The sequence below is a fragment of the Olea europaea genome, chromosome 8 (genome assembly GCF_002742605.1).
Source record: "Olea europaea var. sylvestris chromosome 8, O_europaea_v1, whole genome shotgun sequence".
Lineage (NCBI taxonomy): Eukaryota > Viridiplantae > Streptophyta > Magnoliopsida > Lamiales > Oleaceae > Olea > Olea europaea.
In genome coordinates, this window is record NC_036244.1 from 13,189,091 (window position 1) to 13,214,212 (window position 25,122).

The window sequence follows — 25,122 nt, forward strand, 5'->3', positions numbered from 1 at the left end:
AGCCTTTTAAAATACTATGGAAGTCAGATATTATTGCAAGCAATAAATATTGAATATCTTGTTTGGATGAATTTCCTACCATCTTGCTCTTTTGAGTTACCAATATGTATATCAAATTTGATATCATATGAGTTGACAGATTTTTGTACGTTCATTTTAAAGGTGGGTATGGTACGATTCGATTCTCGTTAGAACTGAATTGGACCGAATTTTTTTGGTTATTTAGTAAGCGGAATCTTAATGTCCAAATTTAATTATGGAATCGTTCGGGTTCGATTTTTGATTCCTAAGTTCTGTACTATAATTAATTTTTTTAATATTTACAAAGTTACATTAGTTCAATTAATGATATTTTCAATCTTAACTCTTACAAAATAACGCAGTCCAATTTTATATGTCTTTTGCATATCTCTTTGTTGAATTCTTTATAGATTTGATTGTTAAAATCACAGGAAGAGGACGATAGCGAGCTTACAATAATTAAGAGAGGCGCTGTCAAACTTCAATTCGATTTTTTCAGGACGATAGAAACGGTACTACGGTAGAATAAATATATTTAGATAAAATTTAGGCCAATTTGATCAAATTAGGCTTGAACTGAGAATTAGAAATATGAAAATCATATTTTTGAGTTTGAACTAAATTAACCATAGTTATTAAAATTGGCCCAGCCCGGATGGTCGGCACGGTAAATCGGTGACCTGAGCCCTTGACCAGGCTGAGCCAGCTGATTTTATATAGATGCAAGTGGCCCGATCAAAATTCGGCTTTAACCGGGCGAACAGGCGGTTTTTGAATAATTTTAGGGCCGGTCCGACCCCCGTTGATTTTTATTTTTAAACTGAATTTCAAAACTCTTTTATATTGAAATTATAGGTACCAAAAATTTGAACCCTTAACCTCTAAGTAAGTAGAATACAATCTTACCATTAGTGCAAGCAACACTTTATTGTCCTTTGTTTAATAAATTATATCTAGCCTATAAATAATTTACTATTTCTAGGAACTTTTTTAAAGAAATTAGTCCAACGTTTTAATTCTCTTTGTAATTTCAAATAATTATTTTATATACTTATTTTGTTTGAAAAAAATTAATTTTAACTAAGATAAATTGAATAGATAATGCACAAAATTTTTGTCAATAACTAATAAATATTTGTAAATCACAAAAAGGGAAAAATATATTTTTTAATATAATATACAAAATTATAAAATCAAAATTTAACCATTATCACTGATAAATGAGTTCAAAAAATCATTTATTTAAATGTATAGAAAATTTAGTGACAAAGAATTTAAAAAGTTTAATTTTGTCTCAAACAAAAAAAATAAAAAATAAAAAATTGTACTTTGAAAATTATTAAATTATTTTAAAGTAATGACCCACCGGTCCGACCACCGGTCACTGGTTTGACCAGCAGCCCAGTGACCCGGTACTTTGACCGGGTCGATGTTCGAGTCGGGTCTGATAACTATGAAATTAACTATTTAACAAATTTACTAAAAATAAAATAAAATAATTTAGGTAATCTAAAACAAAGAAATTAAAAAAAATTAGATAGATTCGGTTCTTAATCTAGAATCGAGAATGAAATCGAACCCGTCGATTCTCGATTCATATATTCGTTCAGGTATTTAATTTAAGAAAAAACTGCTCGACTCGGTTTGGTTCGGTTCGAAAATTTTGTTCAACCCAAGTTGATTTTAACAATATTTTGTTTTTCAATCGATGACTAGATTTTCTACACATAGGGAGATGTAGACCTTCATTTCAACAAGAAATGTACGAGAACCATAAATCTTGGACTAATGCACGATTTTCTCAACTTCTAATGCAGGAAACTCAACTTTCATTCGTCGAGAATTTGAGAATAAGACTAAAGATTTTCTAATTTAAATCGACAGATAAATTCTTCGTCATTATTAGACCGAGCAAGCCGGCCGTCTTATAAGAATTAATAATTTATAAAATTTTGGAGAATATAAATTTGTTCAAAGCACTTGAAGAGAAATAATTGGTCTAGGCTGACAAGGGTCAAACTGCAATGGTCAATGTAAACATAGTCGCGTTCATATTCACAATTTTGTGGTCCCCTTTGACATTTCTAAACACGCTTATGGTATTCTGTTTGCATAATCGTCAAGAAACAGGAAAGTCAAAACTAAAGAATAATAACGACAGGACTGTGATATTTCTGCCCTGAAAGACTAATGATTGTACCGTAGACGAGAGAGAATAATGGTAAACCATTTTGACATATAAATTAGAGAAATTTGCAGGGTGGTCTCCAAACTTTATAATTTGGAGCATTTGGATAACTATTTCTTTTAGAAAAAATTGTTTTGATTTTGAGATCTTCAAAGTTTCAATATAGGTAAAAGTGGGTCATTTTTCGATGAAACTGTTAATTTTTTATATTTTATACTTTTTTAAAAAGTCATATATAGACTTTTCTTTGATAGTACTTTTATCAGTCACCTAAATATCTTCGAAAACAAATTGAAAAAGGTTAAATAGAAATAGAAGAAGAAAAGGAAACAAATATTCGATCCCATGTGCTTTTTTATGTAGATTTCTTGGGAATAAATTTTGTGAAAGTAATTTTTTTAGAATGCGTGATTATGCCCTAGCTTGGCAACTATTAAATTAAATTAAAGTTTTCTCTCTCCAATTTTCAATCACAAAAGCTCCTATAAAATAGAATAATATTATTTGCAGTGAATATTACCGACAGTTGCCTTATGTGACATACAATTGGTAATTTTTCATTTGATGTATAATTCAAAAAATAACTACCATATCTATGTATCAAATACCAAATTGTCAAATGTATGCCACATAGGATGACTACTGACAGTTTTCACTATGAATAGCATTACTCTATAAAATAATATTACACGTAAATAAAAAAAATTCTTTTTCAACCACTCTTCCTCCCAAAAAAGTTCATTCCATCAATTTTAATTTTAAAAAAAAGGAGCCAAATGGGGGCTATAAATAGGCAAAAGTTGTGAGTCCATGTGTAATATTATTTTATTAGAATAATGTTTGATTGAAAATAAATTAGAATTTTTTTTAAAGAACTCGTTACAAACAGAGTCAAGTTTTTGACGATTTCCATCCAAAAGAACCTTATTGTACTTAAATAGAAAGTTCTCTTTTATTTGATCCCTATTATTTTTAAAATATATATTTTCTCTCTCTATTTGAACTATACATTCTTCAGTAAAATAATATTACCAGCAAATTTAATTTTTTTATTTTTTAACTATACATTTTTCATCAATTTATTATTTCAAAATTTATTATTACAATAAAATGGGCCTCAAACAATGTTCTAAAATTACAAAGAATTGAATAGAATCTGAACCTGAAAAATAAATTTTGGAGACCGTGGTTGCAAATTTCTAATAAATTATAGCCTGTCCGACCTTAACAAATGTTAAAGGAGTAAAGACACGTCACTCTAGCATTTAAAAATTTCTAGAATTGCACATAGTAAAAGTCGAAGCTTTAGGCTGCATTTACGAAAACCCCACAAAACACAGCAAAATCTCTTAATTCTTCAAAATATATACACAGTCATAAATCTTAATTCTTGTATTCAGTATATCGCAATAGACTAAACGGGACGGTGGGGTGGTTCTGACAGGTAATCTTCTAAAGATCCCGTCTTTCCTGCTTTGGAATTTTCTTTGCCTGAATTTGTTTCCTTTAATTCTTTCCTGCTTTGGAATTTTCTTTGCCTGAATTTGTTTCCTTTAATTCTTGATCCTTGTGATTCTGTGAATTGCTTCTCTTATTTGCTGGAAAGACACGATCTTTAAGATTTTTTTTTTATTATTTTTTTTTTTTTTTTTTTGCAATTAATTTGTTGGTGTTTGATTTTGGAATTTGTAGCTATATTTTCTTGGATTTTCTTTTATTATTTTTATTACTATTTTTTTATTTTTATTACTATTTTTTATTTTTTTGTAAATGGAATTGGATTTTTTGGCTACTCATTGTTTATTATTATTATTATTATTATTATTATTATTTTCAATTCATTTGATGATTTTTATTAGTTTGAATTATTAGTGGGCTCACATTTATTGCTAAAAGAAAAGAATTTTAGCTTGGTTTCTTAATTATAAGTCTTGCTCTTACCACCTACTTTACTGCTGAGGATACTTGATCATCATATATAATTCTTGAGTATACTTGATGCCGGATATGCACAAACTTGATAAAGAACAATAAGATAAAGAGACTAAAGAGATCAAAAAGGGAAGAATGGAGGGCAAAGAGGATTGTTTTATTTCATAAAATTCAAGTTGTTCTAAAATGATTCCCTGAGTACCCTTTATATAGTGAAGGATTTCGAAACTAAACAAACTTCCTTTCTATCTAGATAAAAGATGACATCAAACTTTCTATCTTGATAAATTGAAATAAAAGATAACATCAAAATAAACTGAATTAAAAGATAACATCAATTTTTAATTCTACTTAATCCTAGTATTTCACCTTGAATAGGCTTTTAACTCTTTTCATGTTGCATCAATACCGTTGTGCATATTTGAGCATGAAATTATCAGTTTATTTCTGGGTTTTCGTATTGTTTTTGAGTTTGTTTTTGCATATGTACTCATGGTAGAATGAATCAGATCTATTGACGTGTGTCTTATATGTACAATGGGTGTGCCTGTTCTTCTGTAGATGTTTTCCTTTGGATTTCTTTGCTATGCTGTTAGTCTGTATTCTGTAGGTGCCCAAGTTATTTAGTAGGCGACGTGGATTGACTGTCTCGATTTACTATTTGTTATAGGAAGTTAAAGAAACCGGCGTTAGAAAATAGACAAATATGGCTAACGCGGCGGCTATTGCTGAGAGGGCAACTGGTGATATGTTGATTGGTCCAGACTGGGCAGTGAATCTAGAGCTATGCGACGTCATAAATATGGATCCTGGGTATTATTTCACTACCTTTGCTTTTGCAAATGCATATTTATTTTTCCAGTGTGACTTTTACTTGAATAGATTTGTATATTTGTCCTTTGTGGCTCTTGTTTTTCGAGTCTTTATTCACATCATTGATTTTGCAGTTTTATTGGCATATTGAATGGTCATGTTTGTACCACGGAAGACTTTTTGGCAGCTGGAGAATTTTTCATATGTGACCTGAAATTTTATTTATACCATGAGCATGGTTGGCTAAGGTTAAAAATCAACGATTTTTTCCCAACATGTTTGGATAAGCTCCCTTTTTTCTCATTTTTAATTAGACAAAATTTAATTAGGTTAAAATAAACTTTTACCTTATTGTAAGAGACATATTTTCAATTTTGCTCAATTAATTTTTATACTTACTTGTTACTTACAAATAGACATAAGTGAACCTTTTTAAGCTTAGCCATACAAGCTCTGCATGATAGATTTTCGGTATTGATTGTAAGCATTTAGAAGCCGTCTACTTGTTTTTCTCCCTTAACAAGTTTTGGCAATACTTGATCCCTTACATGCATTAGAAATGGATGAGTGAGGAGCCAGAATGTGATTTTAAGTAGGGTCACTGAATAATAATACATGGATATCCATCTCGCTATTAATAGATATTTTCATGATTAAACAAGGAAATGTATGTCCTATGAGGTATCCTTTTCCCTAACAAAATTTTGAGTTCCAAGTGTAGAATTTGGACTTCTGAAAAGTGTGCAACTATGATGATTGAATGTGGGTGACACGATGTGATGTGTAATAAGGTCTTTGGGGCAATAGTGCATGTAAACGTACATGTACAACCCATGATCTGATCTGGATGCTTGAAATTTTGAAGGATAAGTCCTTGCTTGATCCCCATTATTTTCAAAATATATATTTCTCTCTCTCTCTCTCTCTCTTTTTTTTTTTTTTCAACCACCCATTTTTCAATAAAATAATATTATATGCAAATCCAAAATTTTGTGTTTGTGTGTGTGTGTGTGTATAAAGGTGTTTGAAATCCATTTTTATGGAAAAAAATGAATTTTAGAATAGTAGATTGATGGAGAATGCGTGGATGAAAAATAAGGAAAATTCTTGATTTACGTGTAATATTATTTTAATGAAAAATGTGTGGTTAAAAAGAAGAAGGAGAAAAATGCATTTTGATAAAAATGAGAATTAAACGGGACTTATTGTATATATTCTGAAAACTTGAATCCAGATCTCATTTTGTATTTGTAGTTTTAGCCCCTTAACGTTCTCTTGTGAAGGTTGAAGTAGATGAATAACATCATCTCGGTCTCATGAAATTGAAATCACAGGCAAGCAAAGGGTGCACTGAAGATACTCAAGAAAAGATTGGGAAGTAAAAACCCTAAGATACAGCTCCTTGCATTGTTTGTGAGTATTTTTTGTTTTCCCGTCTCTCCTAGTCTTGGACATGGCCTCTTTGATACATTTACAAACACGAGAAATTTCTGTAACATGATAAATCTAAAGCATTAATTTGTACACAGCATATTCTTCAAGATTTAGTGATTTACTATGTAGACTTGGGGAAGGTATACTTGTATTAGAATGTTGGCAGCCGTATTGGTCAAAATTTACAAATATGTTTCGTTCTAGGTTCTGGAGACTCTTACCAAAAATTGTGGAGAGAATCTGTTTCAGCAGATCATTGAGCGGGATATTCTACACGAAATGGTCAAAATTGTAAAGAAGAAGGTGGTGATAGTCTTATTTGCTCATGATATCTTTAGTTTTTATACCATGCGAAATCCTAATGTACCTTTTATACAAGCTTTCAATTTAACTTTTGCAGCCTGATTTAAATGTGAGGGAGAAAATCTTAATCTTAATAGACACTTGGCAAGAAGCCTTTGGGGGACCCGGGGGAAGGTTTTCCCAATACTATGCTGCCTATAATGAGCTGAAGGTAATTTACATCTCTTTTTGCATTTTATATTTAAGCACAATTCTATTTTGTAGAAATAAAGTTCATTTAACTCTTTGCAGTGGTGTCTAATCACGTTTTGTGTGTTATACTGAGCTTACATGCCGCTATCTCTATTTGCTCCAAGTAGATTGGCTTTTACTTTCAAACTTCTGTTATTTCATTATTATTAGCTCATTCTGCTAATACTATACCTTGATATTATATTCCTATTGATAAAATACCATCAAAAGGTGACATGTCTACAGGAGAAATATTGTTTTCTACTTTACAATTACAGTAGCATCAGTTAGTATTTTTAAGCTTTGTAAAACAGATGATAGATAAATTCCATGTAAAAAAAACTATTAAACAACCTTTACTACCTGCTCTCTCTCTCTCTCATGTGAATGCTTTTATTGTGTGGCTTTTTCCATCTATCTGTGGATACATGCATCCTAGTTTTTATTGGCTTCTGGCATCTTTTCCTTGGTAATTGAGTACACAAATAACTTGAGTGTTAAAAGAAGTTGGGGTGGAAGTTTTTGTTTTACATAGTGTACAAAGTCGTCAAGTTCTTACAATATTGTTATCTCAATTTGGGGAAAACTTTTTTGTAAACAAAATACAAAATATTTATTTAAGTAGCTAGAGGGATCTGTATGGAAAACAAACTTTTAAGATGCGTGCAAGCTCTTAAAAGCAGATTATATTAACTCAAATATATCGCCTTCTTTCTCTCATCTTAAAGCTTATGTTGAATGTCAAGGCTGTTTTTTTCAGCTATCTGTCGATACATGAATCCCTTTGAGTTATGCATTGAAATTTATCTCCCACTGACGAAAAATATGAAGTTAATTTGAAAATGCACACAGGATAAATGCCCACTTGTTGTAGCGCAACAATAATTTTTTTGTAGATATAGCCCTTGTTTGAACTTCATTTTGAAAGGAAAAAAATACATTTTTGAATAGTACAACCCTATAGCCCCGTTTGGCCCCCATTTTGTGGAAATGAAAATGGATGAAATAGTGTTTTTTTTTTTTTTTTTTTTTGATAAGTTGTGAACATTCTTGTGCTTGCATGTATATGGTTGGGCGATTGGTGAAATTATGTATCAGAAAAATGATTTGGCCGGAAGCTAATTTCATTTTTAAAATGCTATTACATATGTAGAATTTTAATTCTGGAATCGAGCATAATGCTACCAGATACAAGAGAATATAGTCAATTTTCACATCCTCTAGAAAATAATTTACATTGAAGCAAAGAAATACATACCAGATCAATTATATGCTTTTTCGTCATGTGTGTGAGGGTGAGGGAGGGAGACGGGGGAGCTTTTCTGATTGAGTAATATTTTTTCTTTTGCAGAACTCTTGTGCATTTAGTATTAGACTATACTAGATACTACAATGAAAAAAATCTTAGTTTGTTTTTCTTTCTTTTAACCTTAAAGAGACCAGTGCCTTTTGCTTACCAGATCACCGACTTTTAACTTTGCATGTAATGGTTGGTCTCTGCAGCGTGTCGGTTTACATTCTAATTTTCTTATGCTTTTGTATTTTGCAGCATGACTTGTATACGAGTAAGCCTATATCTGGCTCATGTTTATAAAGTGTTAGTACACACACAAGCCACCTTTTAGATAAAAATTTTGAGGAATCCACCCACTATTACTACACACTTATCCATTAAAGTTCAGTTCAAGAACTCACTTGGTAGCTTTTATAATGACAGTCTGCTGGTGTAGAATTCCCACCTCGAGGCGAAAATAGCGAACAGGTATTCGCCCCACTACACACACACCCAATAGAGTATTCTGCTTCTGCATACGAGGAAGCTGCTGCTTCTGCATATGAGGAAGCTGCTGTCCAGGCCTCTCTTCAGTCTGATTCCTCTGGATTCAGGTATATCCTTCTCCGTTAATTTGTGCATTGCATCGTTCATGAAGCTTTATACACATGTATAAAAGGGTTTCATTCTTATTGTGATATTTATTTGTGAACTGAAAAATGTTTTTAACTTTCTCCGCGGTGTTCAATATTTGGTCTTAGCAAGTGGAGAGTTTAGTGCAAATGATTGGTATATACTTTACATGACAACACTTATTGGCTAAATAATTTGTTTAGATCTTTGTTTCCCAACGTGTTTGGATGACTCACGTTTAAGTATAACAAGTTACTTAAAGCAAGTGTTAAACTTTCTGTCCAAATAAATAACTGCATGCAACGTGTCTGGCTAAGTTTAAAAGTTACTTTGATTTCTCTGAGAAGTATATCTCTATCTACATTTCAAAGAGTTATCTTTTAATAACATTTATGCTTTGCCAAACCTTCTATTTTTTCCAACTTAACCATTTTTTTTTTTTTGAAACTTATTTACTTGTCAGTAAATTTTTAAAGCGTAGTAAAACATGCTTCTAGTTTGCTTCACCTTAGGATTGAAAAGCATAACAATTTTTACAAGAACTTTGATGGGGTTGGTTTAAATACATTCAACAAGTTGTTCTGTCCTGATGCTATAGTTTTTCACTTGACCATTTTCTTAGTTTAAACAATAAAAGCTTAAGAAGTTGTAGCCCTCACAAGTGAACTAAATGGTAAGTTCCAGTAGTTAGTATTGTACTTCTTTTCCAAGTACTTGAGTAATTATGCTCATGAGTACCATATTCACATGGACTGCAGTCCTTAATTTTAAGATATTCTGTTTTCTGATGCAGCTTGCCTGAAATACAAAACGCTGAGAGACTTGTGAATGTTTTGATGGAAATGCTTCGTGCCTTGGATCCAAAGAATCCTCAGGTTATAAATTCTTTTATATTTTGTGTTGTCTTTTTTCTCTTTGTAAGACTGGATATTGTTCATTGCTTTATTCCTCCAGTGTTACAAATTGGGTTAAGAACAATGTTAGTCCCTCAACTTATAGCATTGTTTCACTTTGGTCATCGAACTTTCTTTATTCCAAATTAGATACTGAACTTCCATTTTTGTATTAATTTAATCACTCCATCTACCTATGTTTAATTAACAAAATGCTTACATGGTGGCCATGGAAGTAGTGGCAAGGGGAAGGGGCTGTAAGGGATTGGGGAAGAAGATTAAGATTCTTATTCTATTCTTCTTGTTACTTTGGAAAAACGCATAACAAGACAAGGGTTTGTCTGTCTGGAAAAATGAAAACAATGCACTGAATGATTTTTCTTGCTATTGAATTTTTTTACTAGCCGCATCATTATTTTCTATTAATTTTATGGCCCTCCCCAGTAAATCATTTTTATGCTATACGAGCACAAACAATAACCATAATTTATGTTGGTCTGCAGAAAGAGAGACATAATGCTTAAACTTAAACAAAAATTAAAGTTAAAAGAGGAAAACCGAAGTGAAAAAAAAGCAATAAGTTGGGTGACTAACATTGTTTTTTAACCCTGTTGCTGCCAAAAGTATTTTCCCCGGAAGACAACCTTCTCTCCCTAGGCATTTCTTTTTTCTAATGATCGAATATTGCCAACTATTACACTATGGATTTGAATGCTTTGACTACTACTAGCACTGTTGGCATGATCTGATTGGGACATCTTCATTAAGAACCAGTGGATTAAGAATACCTAATGGAGTTAGCAACTTAGCATGTCTTCTTAGCTACTAACAATTATTTTTTGAAAATGGCATAAAAATTAGTATGTGTTGGGTGAATGTGGTATTTGGAAATTGATATTCTCTATTGGGATTGAGGAAAGAAGTGGGTTATTTCTTAAGGTAATTTATTGTGATTTTTCTACGGAGTGACAGACTTGATGCAGACTACATTTTGTTATAAATAAGTTCAAAGCACGGATCTCTTGTAAGAAGAGCGCTATTTTTGCAGTAGATTATTCATATTTTTGGTTCATTTACATTCAAGCTTTCTTTAGGAAGAACAATATTTCTGCTGTATATTATTCATATTTACTGTTTGTTAACCTTCTGGATTTGGACGCAGAGTGTAAAGGATGAGGTGATCATTGACCTTGTTGAACAGTGTCATTCATATCAAAAGCGAGTCACTGTTCTTGTGAATAATACCGTGTGAGAATATAGCTTATCTTGTTTTTGGTAATTTTGAATTTAATTAAGTTTCTGAGAGCAATTGCCATATTTCTTTTCAGAGACGAGGATCTTCTACTCAAGGGATTAGCACTGAATGATAATCTGCAACGCGTTCTTAGCAAGCATGATGAAATTGCCGGAGGAACCACGACAGTTGCATTAGGGACAACAGAAACTCCAGCTGCCCCTCTTTTGAATGTCAATCACGAGGATAATGAGTCGGAAGGGGATTTTGCTCAGTTAGCACACAGGTTAACTAACTACTTTCTTGTTTGAATTCTTCTTTGTCGTACTTGGTGCATTCTACAAGGGCTGCTTAATGAATATGCAAATATCGATGACTATGAAGGAAAAGCACACATTAGCTTCTCCTCTTTTCACTGGAGATCAAGGAAAACATTTTTTAGGACAAACCTTGCTTTCATTATTAGCTCTCTTCGCTCACAATTACAGAATAAAGAGCTTAATTATAACGGAATTTCTAAATATCATATCTAATCAAAATAGAAATTCTAGTTAATCAAGACTATCTAACCCGAGTTGAATCAACTCTATTCTTGGAGAAATAGGATTAAAATTAGAAAGATTAGCATATACGTAGAATTTGATGCCTCGGTGTAGTCTCAACATTTTCTGTATCTTATCAACATGAAGTTGGACAGTATTCCCTTCTTGCAAGGCGTATTGATGTTATTTTACTGTATTCATTGCAGATCATCAAGAGATACGTTGCAAGGACTGTCACAGAAGCCCATTGCTGGAAAGAGTGAACCTACGTGGACCAAACCAGTTCTTCCTCCACCATCATTAACTAAACCTACTAGTTCTGAGTCTGATACGGTGGATTATCTTAGTGGGGATTTTTATGAATCAGAACAATCTTCGAGAAGATCAGGATCAACTTCGATTGCTGCTCAATCTCAGTCAAAGGACCGAAACACAACCCCTAATGTGAACCCGAAGTTGTCCACCTCCCCTGCAGATGATTTGGTAAATCCGACAGCATCTACGTTTTCTCCAGAATTCACGTACGACGAACCTGCTCCAAAAAGTAAATCTTCTGACGAGTTGCCTCCGGCTCCTTGGGATGTTCCTGTCTCCAGCCCACTCCCTCCTCCACCTTCCCGGCATAACCAAAGACAACAATTTTTCGAGCAAAACTCTTTTGGCCGTGGTCTTTCTCTCTCAAGCAGCAAATCTGGTGGCTCTTATGACAGCTTAGTCGGGCAAACTCAGAATCTCTCGATCAAATCACCTGCCACTACCCGACAAGAAAATTCTACTGAAGATGCACTCTTCAAAGATTTGGTTGATTTTGCAAAAGCCAAGTCCTCATCTCCTAAACCCAATAGGTCCTTTTAACTGATGTTAATCAGTTGGAACTATTTGGATGGTACAGAGTGAGCATTGATTGATCAAAATAGCTTTCTTTTTCTGAAAATTACCGGGACCTTCATATAAAGATTCATGGGAACTTTGTTGATTTATAAGCAGCAATTTATGAGTACTGTGTTTTGATGATTTGGAGCCTCAGACCTTTGTGCATATAGCTGGTGACGTGTTGTAGCTGAGCTGACTACTTAGATATATGATTATTTCTATGTATATTTTCTTATTTTAGGCTGCACAAATGGCTTCTTTTATTTCCAGTACAATTAGGTTCGATTACATGAATCTTTTTTTATCTACTTCGTCTGGTTTAAGCTATGCCTATACATAACTTTGGATGGAACACAGTCATGAACAATCATGTTTATGACCGGTCTGGACTTCCAGCTCAGCTACTTAAAGAATAGATGGGCCTCGGTATCAAATTTTAATATCAAGATAATGAATAATGCTACTTGTACATGATAGAGTCACATAATGGTTTATATATTTAGTTATTTCTGGGTGTGGGTGTGGGTGTGGGTGTGTGGGGGGGGGGGGGGGTAATATATTTTTTATTTGGTTGAAGAAATTCTGAAACAAGTTGTTTCTCTTCACGTCATGTTTATGTGAAAACCATTATGTATTATGTACATAGCACAATTGGGTTATAATTCACTAGGCGACCTGTCCTAATTAATAACAACTGAAAATGCTGCTAATATTGTAATACCTTGTATGCTAGGTGCAAAAGTAGTTGAAGAAAGAATTGTAGAATTCTCCCAAAAATGATTAGGGATGATCAACGAGAAAGTCTTCATGAAAGTTCAGCAACTGATTTGAAAAAAGATCCAGTTTAAATATTTCAGTACAAATTTGATATTTAGAAGTCTGCTAATTAAGAAAAACAGACACTTCCTAGGATTCTGCAAACATCATCATATTCTTAAACTCCTCGAAATCAAGAAATCCGTCAGAGTTCGTATCATACAGATTGATAATACTTTTACAGTCCTCGCTGCTGTAATGCTCATCCCACAACCCTAATCTTGACAATGCATTTTGAACCTCTTCACTTGAAATCAAACCATCACCATTTGAGTCAAAAACCTCGAATGCTTTATGCAGATCGTTGTCGATTAAGCTATCGCGTTTGATGTCATCTGTGTCGATAATCGAATCGTAAAAGAACATGAAATCGATGAAATCAAGAGTCGTTTTTCCCAGCAATAACTCCAGCTCATCTTCTCTGCATGGATGCATACCTATTCTTTGAAGAAGCCACATAAGCTCATTGGTACTCACCCTTCCATCGCCATTTTTGTCGAGCTTATTGAAAATTCTTTGCAAGTGGTTGGTACTTAGAGTAAACATGTCGCGTTTGAGTTTTTATGCAGCCCAGCTTAAGGCAAACAAGTCAAATTCTGTATGCTTGGAGTTGCTGCATCTATTATATTAATATATAAAAGGTAAAAGATTGTCCTATTCAATTATGAGAAAAAAAAATCTAAGGTTGTCCTTTTTTGCACGGAATATCCAAATCATTTTCTTCTTAACTTGTGGTTGAAATTGAGGGAAGAACATTGTAGGAAGTTTCTTGACAAAAAGAACAAAGTCATCGACATTGTTATATGAAAACCTGTGTGATTCAGATCATATGATGAAATTTATAGGAAGTTTCTTGTCCAAAAACGAACAAATTTCAGCATTCTCCTAATTCTACTCTAAAATGGAGTGAAATTATTTTTTTTTGTACACGAAATCATAGATTTCTCAGGATTGTTCCTTTGTCTCCATCGAATTCAACCACAAATCTAGCCATCACCATCGATCTAGTTCTCACAATATTGTTCTTTGACATCCTGAAAGGCTGTCTTTGAATATTATCTACTCTTCCCACTCTTCAAGAGCCATTACCATAGGGGAAATTTGGCTAAGCGGTTCAAATTTGGAATCATTCGTCGAGTATTTTTTACTTCTTCCGAAAAATCAATAAAGAAGTACTCACCCATCCCATAAAAGTAGGCTTACTTTTCCTTTTTTGCCCCAAATTATAGGTCACTCTCTTCTGTGAGAGTATCGTTGATTTCTTAATTTTCTAATATGTCTCTATTTAATGTGTCTTGTTATGAACAAATATGAATTACTCATATTTAAACCATTATTTAATGTAAGTAAAATTTATGTTTTCAGCTATATTAATTACATTTTCTTAATCCACGTGAAAATGGAAACAAGCCTATATGGAGTAAAATATTATAAAAGATGTTAGACACTTAGACCATGTGACCTCCGATTGATTTCGAAATTCAAATTTTAACTCCAAAACTACCGTCAACTATAATATTCACCCAATATTAAACGGATTCGAAAATCATCATTTTGCAAGGAATTCTTATGAAGATTAACATTTAGGTTTGTAGTCAATAGACTCCTTCATGTTTTAAACAATTGGAGAATAGCAAATTGCCAATTTGGAGTACTATATAAAAAGAAGTTATTCTCTCTCTCTCTAACGTTTTTTTTTCTTTTTTTTTTTTTATTCTATAGGTTCAACTTAAATTGAATTTTTTTATTTGAAATTTATAATTAAATTTTCAAGAGAGATGCAGGAAAAACAATGACCTAAAATGAGGATAAAATGAATAATCATCTAAATTTACAAGTCTTTGAAATGATATACTCGAAACAACTGATGTTATTGTCATAAACAAACATTAATCAAATTGTTACAAAATATAATGGAGTGTTTCTATGTAGAGAGTGATAGCTAGCTTTGAGAGTCTTATGTATGGAGAGGAATGAGACAACAAGTGTCCTCTATTAATTGATTGATTGATTAGATATTTCATATCGAAACTCACAACACCGTGTCTCATCATCAAGCTTAGCTCGAGCATAGCGTAATACTTAAAAGCACTTTCTAAATAAGAAGGCATCTTGGTATTGAATCCGCTCTTCTTTTATCATGAACATGGATTGGAAACCTAATGCCAAGTTGACCGCTTTCAAAAAGTCAAGCTAGTTTCTATCAAATTTTATGCCCTTGTCTATGCTAGTTATACTTATGTGCTGGTAAGCCGAGATCTGCAATACTAAGATAGATATTTTTGTAGAGGACGATCGACTTTACCATGCCCAATGGACAATCCCTAGATTGTGTCATATTGCAAAGATAGACACTACAACAAAATTAGTTTTTTACAATATTCATTTACTGCGTGCATTAAAGATATGCCATAAATGTATGTCATAAATGATCAATTACTTCATTCTTTCGAGGCTTGCTATGTTTTTAAAAAGAATTATACTTATTAAGGAATGCCCGAAAAGTAAATTCTATTGTAGTAAGAAAGAAAAAAAAATGTAGACTTATGATCGAAGAAAAATCAGCAGAGAATATTCGCAAAAATGACTAGCTATAATCGAAGAGAAAAGTCTTTCATAAAGCAACAAACATTAGTACAAAGATATACTCAACATAGACTTTCTAGGATTTTGCAAACAACATCATGTTCTTAAACTCTTCGAAATCAAGAAATCCATCTGAGTTCGTATCATACATATTGATGATACTTTTACTTTTTCTGTCGAGGCTGCTGCAATGATCATCCCATAACCCAAATCTGGACAGTGCATTCTGAAGCTCCTCGCTCGAAATCAAACCATCACCATTCGAGTCAAAAACCGCGAATGCTTTATACAGATCGTTCTCGATTAAGCTAACTTGATCGTCTTCACATCTGTTTTCGTCAATGTTGATAATCGCGTCGTAAAAGAACAAGAAATCAATGAAATCAAGACTAGTTTTGCCAAGCAATAACTCCAGCTCATCTTCTCTACAGGTATCATTACCAATTCTTTGAAGAAGCCACATTAGCTCATCGATACTCACCTTTCCATCTCCATTTTTGTCGAGCTTATCGAAAATTCGTTGCAGGTGGCTCCTACTTAGAGGAAACATGTCGTATTGTATCGTGTAGCAGTCGAGCTTATGTCTAACAATTCAAATTCTTCATGAATACATTGATATATATAACCCTGTAGGTTCATGTATATCAGTATATGTAGGAGGTAGATTATTGAACTTTTCAATTGTTGGGAAAAAAAAATCCGAGAATGTTCTTTATTGTACGGAACATACAAATCTTTTTGATCCTAATAATATTCCTGTGGTTGAAACTGCTGGAAGAATTTTCCAAGAAATTTCTTGGAAAAAAACAACAAAATTCTTCATTTTTGTCTTGAGGAATCATTTTGAAACAATTTTTCAATAAACCACTGGAAAATCATCTCTTTATGATTAGAAATCCAAATCAAATATTAATTTTAACTAAACATTTCACGATAAAAATCAAATATTAATTTTATTAAATTACTTTTAAATAAATTTTTAATTTTAAGAGCATATTTGAACCTCTTTTTTGGCTAAGAAATAGTAGATTGATGGAGAATGTATAATTATAAAAGAAAATTTTTAAATTTACGTATAATATTATTTTAATAAAAAATATGTGCTTGAGAACAAAAAGAATATTAAAAATAATGGGGATTTTGATGAATAAAAAGAATTTTTTTTAAATTAGCCAAAATATATCTCTCCAATCTAATTCTGTGTGCTGGAGTTGCAGCATAACACGGGTGGATGACATATAAGTTGTCCTTTCCGTACGTACGGATATATAAAATATAGGAAAATAGAAAATGAATGGAAATCTCAAGAGCAAAACTTTGACTCTGAAAATTGTACAGGCCGTCAAATCTCAATCTCAAATGAATAACCGTTAGCAGCCCCAGTTTACTATGGACATTCATGACTCGTATTCCTATGCACGTTTAATCAATTCCTTCGACACCCACAAATCCATTCCCCAAGGACAACAACTTCACCTCCTTTTCCTCAAAAGAGGTGTCCTTTTTTCCACTCTCAACATTGCCAATCGCGTAAAGCAACTGTATGTAACATGTGGGGAAATATCTTGTGCCTGAAAGGTTTTCGATGAAATGATGCAAAGAAATTCGTTTACTTGGAACACCGATTTTGAAGGATGCGGAAAATGTGGTGACAAGACTCAGACACGGAGATTCTTAGTTAGGGGCACAATCAAAATCTTTACAAAATCAAATACTTTATTCTTGATTTTTGAATGATTTATAATTGACCTAGAAAATGTAGAGTTACATTTAAAAAATATTTCTTTATTAATATTTTGCTCATCTTAAAAAAATACATGTTTATATTTAAAAAATTTATAGTGTATTTAATACAAACAATCAATTCAAGTGATCAAAAGAAAAAATATATAATCAATATTCAATCAAATAAATACAATTCTTTAAATATAAGTTAAATTGAATTTAATTAATTCAGTCACATTCTATATACACAAATATGACAGAAGAATATGCAAATTTAAGTTCTAATTAATTGAAAATTTGATTGGAAAGTGAAAATTTGTAGTAGATATGATAATTTATAGAAAAATTTTAAAAAATTAGAAGGGTTAAGGTTTTGGTAAAATGTGTGATGGTGCGCATAAGATAGAGTAAGAGAAAAGAGAAAAAAATTCAAATTTATTGTGATTTTGCTTCTGTTTGGTGTAGATTAAAATTAAATTTTCAATATATGTTGATAAAAGTTAAAAAGTTAGGGATTCCATGAAATATGTTATTAAAAAATTAATTGTTAATTTTGATTTATATTAAAATTTAGATTTCAATTGATACCAAGCATAATTATCCACACCAAAAAATAAATAAATAAATAAATTCAAATCTCAAAAGTTAGGTGGTCACATGACGCCTAGGGTCCCCTTGGGTCCGCCCACAAGAGTGATTTATTGAATTTGTTTATGTCGATGCCCAACAAGAATAAATTTTCTTGGAATGTGGTTATTTCGGGGTATGCGAAAGTTGGGGAATTGGATTTTGCCCGTAGATTGTTTAATGAGATGCCGAGAAAGAATGGGATTGCATGGAATGCAATGATTCATGGTTATGCGAAAGATGGGTATCCAAGAATTGCTTTGAAGCTTTTTAAGGATCTCTTGAACTTGGAAATTGGGCAAACGGGTAGTGTTTGGAGTTTGGATATGGTCATATTGACCACCATTGTTGGAGATGTTGGAAAAAAAATGGTTATGAAATGGGTCAACTTTGAGCCCAAATTTCAGTGGAATCCACCTTTTAATTAATACGGGACCTAGCATATTCACGTTCTACTCCGCGAGATGATTAACGTGATATATTTATTTATCGAAAATCATTTAAAATTGAATGAAATATTAAGTGTTAAAGTAACCCACATAAACTAAGTATTATAGAAGAATTTGATTTTCTAAACACTTATCCCACATAGGAAAGTTAGGAAACTTTGGTATGGTTTTTAAGGTAGAAGTTTGGAATTGGGTTTGGGCCCCAAAGGGTACCAATAGTCTTTAGAAGGGGGAAGACCTATATCCTATTGGGTTCTGTCATAAACCCACACGCGCACGCCGCCGTCGCCGTCTGTTCGACTGGCCGGCTCGGCACGTGTCCGAGTCCGGTTCGATGCGGTGCGGGTGGACCTTTGCACTAAATTAATTTTTTGGACAAAATTTATTTAAAATTTTGGGCCAAATTGTAAATAATCAAATCCTTGGGTACATTATGAAATTTAAATTTTGGCTTATTATTCCGGGGTGTTTTATTTTCTTTTAACAGTCGTCTGTTTACCGACCAAACAGTCGACTGTTTACCGACTAAACAGTCGACTGTTAACCGACTTAACAGACATGACTTTTAAGAACAGCATGTCTGTTCGGATTTTTAAGGCTTGTCTGAAAGGTGATGACTGTTCGAATGGCCACGAACAAGTCTATAAATAACCTGCTTCTCTACCAGAAAATTTACACAATTTTCATTGCAAACTTTCTGTGCTTTGAATCTCATTCCCCCCTCTCTCGTTCTGATATTCTCTCGAAGTAAAACACACTTCGTTGAGTTCGTTGGAACTCCTGCAAATTGCAGTGCTGCTTCCGTAAGAGACGAAAATTCGTTCTATCCTAAGAAACGATTGCTGGACGCCTTTAGCACCATTGAAGGCAGCAAATTCGTTTTAAGGAAATATCATGAAGTCGGTGGGCTCGAATTATAATTTTGGATCCTGTTGATTAATTCTTACATTCAGGTGATTCTATCGGATTGTTTTCGAAGGAGTAACTTCAAACTCTAGAAACAACACATACACGGATTGGGGAAGTCTTGATTGTGGAAAACAGGTTCATGCTAGGATGATTGTTGATGGTATGGAATTTGATTCTCTTCTGGGAGGATCACTTGTGAATATGAATGGGAAGTGCGGTGATTTGAATAGTGCAAGTGGCGTATTAAACGCAATGAAGGATCCGGATGATTACTCTCTATGTTTGCTTTGATTTCTGGGTTTGCAAATTGCTGTAGCGTGAATGAAGCAACAAGAATATTTGAACTCATGCCTAATCCTTGTGTTGTGATATGGAATTCTTGTTGGGAATATTATATCGATATTGTGCATATTATATTCACAAAAAATATACTGTTTATTTGCGTGAAATTAAAACGTAATTTTGACTTATTGAAATAGGATTTGAGAAGCAAAACGTAAAAGTTACCAAAACAATAACAGTTACCGAATCCGAATGTATGAATATGGATTCATTTCTTTCGATTCTTGAACTAAAATAAGTCATTCTTTGGATCGAACATTGAACATTTTCTGAAATCAAATCATTATTAAGAGAAATCAGAAAATGAGGAAAGAAATGCAAGTGATGGATTGGCCGAGGCGAGTGTTTAACACTTTGTTGTTAAGATGAATTTGCCCCGCATTAGTGCTAACGATTTTTGGACAATCATCTTCCAAGATACAATGACCACGTCGAGCCATAGGAGCATTCCAAATGACTTCGACCAAGAACTCGAACGGAATTCCCTCTCTACCAAAACCATGATTTAGATGCAAGATATAATCTCTTCTACAAAGTATTTGATGCAACATGACATAAAATGAATAATATGGAATTACAAATGAACATCCAAGGGGTCCTATATATAGAAGTTGAAAGGTTGTGGGTGAAGGGACACACCCCAAATTCAGCATTTTTTCATGAAAAGTTGTAACACTTCATTTCAAACCTGCATCCTTTCGAAAAGTTGAAACACTTCATTTTTCCAAATTTGGATCGCAATTTCTCATTCATCCAGAATTGGTTTTGAGATTCCAAATATACCATGACGATCTACTCGACGAGTAGAATAAATTGGTCTATTTACTTTTGTAATTTGACCATCGGATCAAGTTCGACTATTCGACTGAAATTGACACAAAGTCACACCTTTTCATTTTGATTTTAATACTCAACCAACTTTTCAATTACTTTTGAACCAATTCCAACAATTCCTTTATTGCAGGATACATTGTCAAGGATGATCCTATGGAAGCTATATTATTATTTGATAGTGTTTTGAATGTCTGCAGTAGTATAGGCTTCTTGAAAAATGGCATGCAATTGCATTCTCGTGTATACAAGTTAGGAATTATGTTTGACCTTGTTGTCGCCAGCGCTCTTATTGATGCATATGCCAAATGTGGAAGTCCTAATGATGCTTGAAAGTTATTCAGTGAGCTTAAAACTTATGATATTGTTTTGCTTAATTCCATGATCATCATTTATTCGACTTTTGGGAGAATTGAAGAAGCAAAGTGCATCTTTAATAGTATGCCATTGAAAAGCTTGATTTCATGGAATGCCATGATTGTGGGTCTGAGTCAAAACGGACTTCCAATTGAAGCATTAGATATCTTTTGCAAGATGAATAAGATGAACATGAGTATGGACAAATCCAGCCTTGCCAGTGTGGTCAGTTCCTGTGCCAGCATTGCATTGATCGGTTTACAAGTTATTGCTAGAACTACCATAATCGGCCTTGACTTTGATCAGGTCATTGCTACCTCCCTTGTTGACTTTTACTGCAGGTGTGGTCATGTAGGAAGTGGCAGAAAACTGTTCGAACAAGACAGAAAACTGTTCGAACAAGTGGTAAAAATTGACAAGGTTTCTTGGAATTCTATGTTGATGGGTTATGCTATAAATGGTTATGGAATTGAAACATTGAGTCTGTTTCGTGAAATGAGGTGTGCGGGAGTTTTTGTTGAAAAAATTGGTTTTAATTAGTTGGTTTGACCAATTAATTTAGTGGGTCTCGCTAATCGGAAATAAGATTTCTTTGGCCGAATGTGTTCTACTCCATGAGTAGATTAATATGGTATATTTATTTTCTCAAAACCAATTTAGGGTGAATGAGAAATTAAGGCTAAAAGATGCCCACTTGATGTTAAAATAAAATAGGTGGGAAATTGGAAAATACCAATCCCACATAGGAAAACTAGAAGAATATAAACCACCTTATATAGCTCAAGTTTGGGACTTGGGTTTGGGCCCCAAGGGGTACCAATAGTCTTTAAGGGGGAGAGAACCTACATGCTAGTAGGTTAAGCCAAAGCCCACACGCGCCCCGCCGCCGTCCGGCCGGCTCGGCACGGCACGGTCATGGGTCGTGGGCTTAGGCCAAGCTGATATATATTTTTTGGTAAAATAACATTTAATCATTTTATTTTATTATAATAATAATAATAATAATATATTTTATGTTATTAATTTTTTTTCCTTCCCCGAATTTTCTGTGTGTGACACGTGGTACGGTACTTCTAGAATTTAGCCGGTTGACCGTCAAAGTGGCGGTTGACTGTCCAAGTGACGGTTGACTATCTAAAGTGTCAAAAGTGGCGGTTGACTGTCCAAAGTGGCGGTTGACTGTCCAAACAGTTTGTGTCTTTTGGACACAACTTTTCGGCAGTTGTATCTATTATGATACAACCTTTCAACATTTATAAATAGGCCCCCATACCCCGATTTTTATTCATTCCAAAAAAATCAGAATTGATTTTCTACTCTCCCGAAATTATCCCCTTGTCCTTGCATAATTTCTGTTTTATAATTCAGTCTTCGAAAATTACTTTTCGTGCATTTCAGTCATCTAGTGTGTGTTAAGCTAAAGCCCACACGCGCGCTCCGCCGCCGCCGTCTGTCCGACCGGCCGGCTAGGCTCGACTTGGCACGGCACGGCGCGGCACGGTCACGGGTCGTGGGTCGTGGGCTTGGGCNAATATATTTTATGTTATTAATTTTTTTCCTTCCCCGAATTTTCTGTGTGTGACACGTGGTACGGTACTTCTAGAATTTAGCCGTCAAAGTGGCGGTTGACTGTCCAAGGGACGGTTGACTGTCCAAACAGTTTGTATCTTTTGGACACAACTTTTCAGTAGTTGTGTCTGTTGGGACACAACCTTTCAACATCTATAAATAGGCCCCCATATCCCGATTTTTATTCATTCCAAAAAAATCAGAATCGATTTTCTACTCCCCCGAAATTATCCCTTTGTCCTTGCATAATTTCTGTTTTATAATTCAATCCTCGAAAATTACTTTTCGTGCATTTCAGTCATCTAGTGTGTGTTAAGCCAAAGCCCACACGTGCGCGCCGCCGCCGCCGTCCGTCTGACCGGCCGGCTCGGCACGGCACGGTCACGGGTCACGGGTCGTGGGTCTTGGACTTGGGCCAAGCTGATATATATTTTTTGGTAAAATAACATTTAATTATATTATTTTATTATTAAAATAATAATAATATATTTTATGTTATTAATTTTTTTCCTTCCCCGAATTTTCTATGTGTGACACGTGGTACGGTACTTCTAGAATTTAGCCGGTTGACTGTCAAAGTGGCGGTTGACCGTCCAAGTGATGGTTGACTGTCCAAAGTGACAGTTGACTGTCCAAACAGTTTGTGTCTTTTCGACACAACTTTTCGACAGTTGTGTCTGTTGGGACACAACCTTTCAACATCTATAAATAGGCCCCCATACCCTGATTTTTATTCATTCCAAAAAAATCAGAATTGATTTTATACTCTTCCGAAATTATCCCTTTGTCCTTGCATAATTTCTGTTTTATAATTCAGTCCTCGAAAATTACTTTTCGTGTATTTCAGTCATTTAGTGTGTGTTAAGCCAAAGCCCACGCGCGCGCGCCGTCGTCGCCGTCCGTCCGACCGGCCAGCTCGGCTCGGCTCGGTTCGGTTCGGCTCGGTTCGGCACGCGGGCACGGTCACGGGTCACGGGTCGTGGGTCGTGGGCTTGGGCCAAGCTGATATATATTTTTTGTAAAATAACATTTAATTATATTATTTTATTATTATTATTATAATAATATATTTTATGTTATTAATTTTTTTCCTTCCCCGATTTTTCTATGTGTGACAAGTGGTATGGTACTTCTAGAATTTAGCTGGTTGACTGTCAAAGTGGCGGTTGACTGTCCAAGTGACGGTTGACAGTCCAAAGTGGCGGTTGACTGTCCAAACAGTTTGTATCTTTTGGACACAACTTTTCGGCAGTTGTGTCTGTTGGGACACAACCTTTCAACATCTATGAATAGGCCCCCATACCCCGGTTTTTATTCATTCCAAAAAAATCAGAATTGATTTTCTACTCTCCCAAAATTATCCCTTTGTCCTTGCATAATTTCTGTTTTATAATTCAGTCCTCGAAAATTACTTTTCGTGCATTTCACTCATCTAATGTGTGTTAAGCCAAAGCCCACATGCGTGCGCCGCCGCCGCCGTCCGTCCGTCCGACCGGCCAGCTCGACACGGCACGATCACAGGTCACGGGTCGTGGGTCGAGGGCTTTGGCCAAGCTGATATATATTTTTTGGTAAAATAACATTTAATTATATTATTTTGTTATTATTATAATAATAATAATAATATATTTTATGTTATTAATTTTTTTTCCTTCCCCGAATTTTCTGTGTGTGACACGTGGTATGGTACTTCTAGAATTTAGCCGGTTGACTGTTAAAGTGGCGGTTGACTGTTAAAGTGGCGTCTTTCAAACAGTTTGTGCCTTTCGGACACAACTATTCGGCAGTAGTGTCTGTTGGGACAAAACCTGTCAACATCTATAAATAGGCCCCCATACCCCGGTTTTTATTCATTCCAAAAAAATCAGAATTGATTTTCTACTTTCCCGAAATTATCCCTTTGTCCTTGCATAAATTCTGTTTTATAATTTAGTCCTCGAAAATTACTTTTCGTGCATTTCAGTCATCTAGTGTGTGTTAAGCCAAAGCCCACACGCGCGCGCCGCCGCTGCCGTCAGTCCGACCAGCCAGCTCGGCTCGGCTCGACACGGCACGGTCACGGGTCACAGGTTGTGGGTCGAGGACTTAGGCCAAGCTGATATATATTTTTTGGTAAAATAAAATTTAATTATATTATTTTATTATTATAATAATAATAATAATAATATATTTTATAATATTAATTTTTTTCCTTCCCCGAATTTTCTGTGTGTGACACGTGGTACGGTACTTCTAGAATTTAGCCGGTTGACTGTCAAAGTGGCGGTTGACTGTCCAAAGTGACGGTTGACTGTCCAAACAGTTTGTGTCTTTTGGACACAACTTTTCGGCAGTTGTGTCGGTTGGGACACAACCTTTCAACATCTATAAATAGGCCCCCATACCCTGGTTTTTATTCATTCCAAAAAAATCAGAATTGATTTTCTACTCTCCCGAAATTATCCCTTTGTCCTTGCATAATTTCTGTTTTATAATTCAGTTCTCGAAAATTACTTTTCGTGCGTTTCAATCATCTAGTGTGTGTTAAGCCAAAGCCCACGT

The 25,122-nt window shown here is 34.2% G+C and overlaps 3 protein-coding genes across 3 annotated transcripts; 1 reads left to right on the plus strand and 2 right to left on the minus strand.

The window, feature by feature from the left end:
- The first annotated feature begins 3,492 nt into the window (after nt 1-3,492).
- LOC111398848 (TOM1-like protein 4) lies at nt 3,493-12,664 on the plus strand. The gene is made up of 10 exons (XM_023025972.1): nt 3,493-3,653; nt 4,812-4,954; nt 6,289-6,367; nt 6,593-6,691; nt 6,789-6,902; nt 8,640-8,809; nt 9,622-9,703; nt 10,884-10,969; nt 11,050-11,241; nt 11,704-12,664. The coding sequence occupies exons 2-10, from the start codon at nt 4,848-4,850 to the stop codon at nt 12,350-12,352; spliced, it is 1,578 nt and encodes a 525-aa protein (XP_022881740.1). The 5' UTR covers nt 3,493-3,653; nt 4,812-4,847; the 3' UTR covers nt 12,353-12,664.
- Nucleotides 12,665-13,172: 508 nt separating this feature from the next.
- Nucleotides 13,173-13,802, minus strand: LOC111399251 (probable calcium-binding protein CML44). Its single transcript, XM_023026515.1, has one exon. It carries the CDS (start codon nt 13,730-13,732, stop codon nt 13,277-13,279), a length of 456 nt encoding a protein of 151 aa, XP_022882283.1. The 5' UTR covers nt 13,733-13,802; the 3' UTR covers nt 13,173-13,276.
- Nucleotides 13,803-15,774: 1,972 nt separating this feature from the next.
- On the minus strand, nt 15,775-16,497 carry LOC111399253 (probable calcium-binding protein CML44). The gene has a single exon (XM_023026516.1). The coding sequence runs from the start codon at nt 16,320-16,322 to the stop codon at nt 15,849-15,851; it is 474 nt and encodes a 157-aa protein (XP_022882284.1). The 5' UTR covers nt 16,323-16,497; the 3' UTR covers nt 15,775-15,848.
- Between the last annotated feature and the right edge of the window lie 8,625 nt (nt 16,498-25,122).